Here is a 5,000-nt window from a genome sequence, read left to right as displayed (position 1 = left end):
TCTCTCTCTCTCTCTCTCTCTCTCTCTCTCTCTCTCTCCCTGCTCTCTCCTGACATCCCCAGTATGAGCACCGGCACTTATTCAGACACACTGCATGGGGGGGAGGGAGAGAGAGATAGAGAGAGAGAGAGAGAGAGAGAGATAGAGAGAAAGGTGGAGGGAGGGAGGGAAAGAAGAGGGGTAGAGAGAGAGAGAACGGTAGAGAGAGAGAGATGGAGAGAGAGAGAGAGAGAGAGAGAGAGAGAGAGAGAGAGAGAGAGAGAGACAGAGAGAGAGAACGGTAGAGAGGGATGGTGGTCAGTAGAGGGAGCTTGCCTATCTCTGCCACAGCTCAGCCCTGTGGGGGGCCCATAGAACACCCCTCCATTAGTGCCCTCTGACCCCCGACCTCTCCTCTCATCCCTCCTGGAGGCCGTCTGCTAAAGGTCAATATCCAGCTCTCTCTCTTTATCTTTATCTTTCGCTATCTCTCGCTCTCTCTTTCTCTCTCACTCTCTCTCTCTCTGTCTTTCTTTGTCGGCCTCTTGTCTTTTCACTCTTTCTCTCTCTCTGTCTCTTTCTCTCTCTCTCTCCCTCTCTCCATCTCTGCCTCTCCCTCTCTCGCCACCTCTATTCTCTCTCTGTCTCTCTCTCTCCTTCTGCCATCTCTGTGCCTGCCTCTCTGTTTCTCTCTCTGCAGCTCTCCCTTTCCGTCTCTCTCTGACTCTGTCTGCCTGCCTGTCTATCTCTCTCTTTCTTGTTCTCTCTATCCCTCTCTCCCTGCCTGTGACTATCCAGTTAGTCCTCATGGTAGCACGGATCAGAAATTTGCTCATCCCTTTTCCCTCCTTACTTTGGACTCAAGACCATAAGCTGATCACACGCACGCACGCACGCATGCACGCACGCACGCACACACACACACACACACACACACACACACACACACACACACACACACACACACACACACACACACACACACACACACACACACACACACACACACACACACACACACACACACACACACACACACACGCACACACACACACACACACCTCCCTCTCCTCTCACCAACATGCCAGGCCTATATAAATGATGTCTCAACAGTGCCACAGAGGAGTGTAGAGGAGTGTGTGTGTGTGTTTGTGTGTGCATGCATGTGTGTGTGCGTGCATGTGTGCGTTCATGTGTGTGTGTCAGAAGGCCCCGAGGGCAGCCATGGATCACTGGCAGCCTCAAGTGAGGAAATTGAATTGATGCTGGAAAAGCTGACACGTTATTTTGCATCCACGACAACCGGGGTGGTGGCAAGGGGAGACGGCTACTCTTACTTACTGCTTGAGAGGAGTGTGTGTGTGTAAGAGTGTGTGTGTGTGTGTGTGTAAGAGTGTGTGTGTGTGTGTGTGTGCGTGCGTGCGTGCGTGCGTGCGTGTGTCTCCTCTCCTCTACTCTCCCCTCCTCTCCTCTCATCCCTTCTTCTCCTCTCCTCTACTCTCCTCTCTTCTCCTTCACTCCTCCACTGTTCTCTTCCACCATCTCCTGCTTTTCTCCTCTTCTCCACTGCCTGCTCTTCCCCTCTATACTCTCCTCTGTCCAATTCCAGTCTCTTCTCCCCTCTCTCCTTCTCCTCTTTTCTCCTCTTCTCCGCTCTCTCTTTCTGCTCACCATCCATCTTCTCTTTTCTCCTCTCCTCTCCTTTCCTCTCCTCTTCTCTTTTCTCCTCTTCTCCCCTCTCTCCTTCTCCTCTCCGCTCCTCTCGTCTTCTTTTTCTCCTCTCCTCTCCTCTCCTCTCCTCCCCTCTCCTCTCCTTCCCTCACTTATCATCTCCTTTCCTCCTCTCTTTTGTCCTCTCCTCTCATCTCCTCTCCTCTCCTGTCCTCTGCTCTTCCTTCCTCTCCACAGGGCTTAGCGCACTGACGCTAATACGCCTTGCTGTTGAGTCATGAGAAATGAATGAATGTGTGTGTGTCTGTGTGTATGTGTGAGAGAGAGAGAGAGCGAGAGAGAGACAGAGAGTGTGTGTGTGTGTGTGTTAAGTCTGCCTCGCGTGTGTCTGCTTCGTGTGTCTCGCAAAGCGTACAAAACGAGACACACACAAACGCAGACTGTGTGTGTGTGGTTGCAGACGTGAGCCTTCTGACACAGATTTATGCATTCACATATGAATTACTTAAGCATGTGTGTGTCTGTATGTGTGGGTGTGTATTTTTGTGTGGGTGTGGGTGCGTGTGCGTGTGTGTGTGCGTGCATGCTTGCGTGCGTGCTTGCGTGTGCGTGTGCGTGTGTGTGTGTGTGTGTGTGTGCGTGTGTGTGTGTGTGTGTGTGTGTGTGTGTGTGTGTGTGTGTGTGTGTGTGTGTGTGTGTGTGTGTGTGTGTGTGTGTGTGTGTGTGTGTGTGTGTGTGTGTGTGTGTCTAGGTTCCGGCTCGTGTCGTTTCAGCTACTCTGACCCGGCCATCATCGTCTCCTACAGCCTCAACACCCTCAACAGCTCAGACGACTGGATCACTCTGGAGAAGATCAAGTACGACACTCTCATCCCTTTTACTCTCTCTCTTTCTCTCTCTCTCTCTCTCTCCCTCTCTCTCTCTCTCTCGCGCACGCTTTCTCGCGCGCTTTCTCTCTGTCCTTCTGTCTCTTGTTTTTCACCCTGTTCTCCTCTCTCACTTCCTTTGTCACTCATTCTTTTTTCCTCACAGTTTTTGTTTTCACTCTCTCTCACTCTGTTGTTCATTCCCTCACTCTTTGTCCCTTGCTCCCTCTCTATGTCTCTCTCTCTCTCCTTCTCTTCCTTCCTTCCTCTCTCTCTCCCCCTCCATTGTATGCACTCCCTGCCTATACTGACTCTAAATCACTTTCTCACTCCCTCATTTCTCATCCTCCTTTCATCCTCCCTCACTCTTTCCTTCTCCTCTCATTTTTTTCCTTTTCTCCATCCATTTCTTATCCTCCTCTCCCAGACTTCCTGTCCTAATCCCCTCATCTGTCAGTGTCACCCCCTCCTCTCCTCCCTCTCCTGTTCTCTTCTTCTCTCCATCTCTGTTATTGGAGCGCTTCTTCACGTCTTCACTTCTCCACTCCTGTCTGTGTGTGGGGCTGCGTGTCTGTTTACGCTCCCGACGAGGTCTAATTTCATAACTGAGTGTAAACGATGTGTTTACGTAAGTGGGGATGGAAAAGGCTGGGGATTATGGGGATTTTGAGTAAGCACCGTCTCAGGCTGTACCTGAGAATGCCACCTCATTTATTCAGCTCTGCCTCTGCCGCCATAGACCACAAACATAGTCATACAGTATTCGATGCCCCTGCTTTTTGTCTACACTACTAGTGTTTCTTAACAGGGGCCCTACAGTCCCGTTAGCGTTAGGGAGCCTTAGGGGGGCATTGAGAAAAAAACAGCCGAGAAAGTGCCGTTGCCATTGGGGGGCATTACTCTATTTTATTTTTGATACAAAGTGGGCGTTGGCAGGTTCATGTTGAGGTCAAGGGGGTGTTGGGAAGGTCATGATGAGGTCAAGGGTGTGCTTGTTAAAAAAAGTTTGAGAACCACTAGTCTACACTTGCACCTAATGTGAAGCAAGTTCTGCATACGGTAGAAGACAAACAGAAAATAATGGATTTATTAAGACATTTCGACCTCAAGTGGGACTGAGAGACAAGCGACAAACAGAAGATAATGGCAAAGAACAAAAAGAACATGACAAAAACAAGGAAACAAAGTAAAACAAAAGGAAGCAATAAGTCTGTCTTCCCTTGCTCCTGTATCTCCCAGGGCCCCATCCAACAGCAGTACAGTGGTGCACCTGCTACCCATGCCTCTGATAATAATAATAATAGTAGTCATAATAAATGTGATTTCAGATAATAATAAGTCTGTCTTCCCTTGCTCCTGTGTCCCCCAGGGCCCCGTCCAACAGCAGCACGGTGATCCACCTGCTGCCCATGCCTCTGAGCTCCAGAGGGGAAGGCGTGCGTCTGCGATGGGCCCAGGAGCCCAGCTCCAGCCCCGACGGCTATGAGTCCTGCTGGGGCCTGGACAACATCCTGCTGGTCAACGCTGCCCACAGGCCCAACCTGCTGGAGGACACGCTGGACCCACCCGACACCGCCAACTGGCTCTTCTTCCCCGGAGCCACCGTCAAGGTACAGTGTGGAGGAGGATGTTGCCCACAGTGCATCATCCCAACTCATCCATTTCTGACAGCTTTTCACCAGACTGCAATTTTTGAAGTCTCTAAGGCAGTGTTTCCCAACCAGGGGTACGTGTACCACTAGGGGTACGCGAGCACACCTCAGGGGGTACGCGAAAAAATGTGATAATGACAATTGAATAGAGTATAGTCATAATGGGATAAAGGAATATATAGAGAGCATGAGATGGGGGGTACTCATGGTACAACAAAAACACTTAGGGGGTACGCGAGTCAAAAAAGGTTGGGAAACACTGGTCTATGGCAGTGGTTCCCAACCTATGGGTCGCGACCCAACCTATGGGTCACCAAAGATCCACGGGGGGTCGCGAAGCCCTCTTGATTTTAAGGGGTTTCATTTTAATACCATATGTAGCCCATGTTGAAGAAATGACAAAATGCATAGAAGCAACAAAATGTAAGTGCCACATTAAACATTTATTTTGTTTTTTGAAAAAAGACGAATTGAGGAATAAAATGATAACTAAAATGAATTTTCGCAGGAAACAGAGCGTAGGCGATCGAGTGACTCCCTCTCATGCGGGCGCTGGGTCACCAAAGCTTACAATGGTAAAAATATGGGTCCCTGAAGAAAAAGGTTGGGAACCACTGCTTTAAGGTATGCCCTTGGAGTCAAAATGTGATGTGTGTCTCAAAGGCGCCCCCTTGTGGCAGCATAACTTCACTGAAGGTGAGGGTTAGGGAAAGGTCTAGGTTTAGGCCACTTAGTCAACATGTGACCTGGCGGGTATGCCCTCGACGTCAGAAATTGCTGTCTGGTCAATAGTCTACAAAGGTAGTCAGAAATTGACAAGTTGGCATTATAC

At 49.8% G+C, this 5,000-nt stretch overlaps 1 protein-coding gene across 1 annotated transcript in view; it reads left to right on the top strand.

Moving 5' to 3' along the window:
* Positions 1-5,000, top strand: part of reln (reelin) — a 232,615-nt gene that overhangs the window by 142,432 nt on the left and 85,183 nt on the right. Inside the window, exons 9-10 of the mRNA XM_063196757.1 lie at positions 2,402-2,507; positions 3,886-4,126. Coding sequence (XP_063052827.1) covers positions 2,402-2,507; positions 3,886-4,126 — 347 coding nt within the window. The remainder of the gene's footprint in view (positions 1-2,401; positions 2,508-3,885; positions 4,127-5,000) is intronic.

Source organism: Engraulis encrasicolus, chromosome 4, assembly GCF_034702125.1.
Source record: "Engraulis encrasicolus isolate BLACKSEA-1 chromosome 4, IST_EnEncr_1.0, whole genome shotgun sequence".
Taxonomy (NCBI): domain Eukaryota; kingdom Metazoa; phylum Chordata; class Actinopteri; order Clupeiformes; family Engraulidae; genus Engraulis; species Engraulis encrasicolus.
The sequence above is the reverse complement of the archived record's forward strand: the minus strand, read 5'-3'. Positions and strand labels throughout refer to the sequence as shown.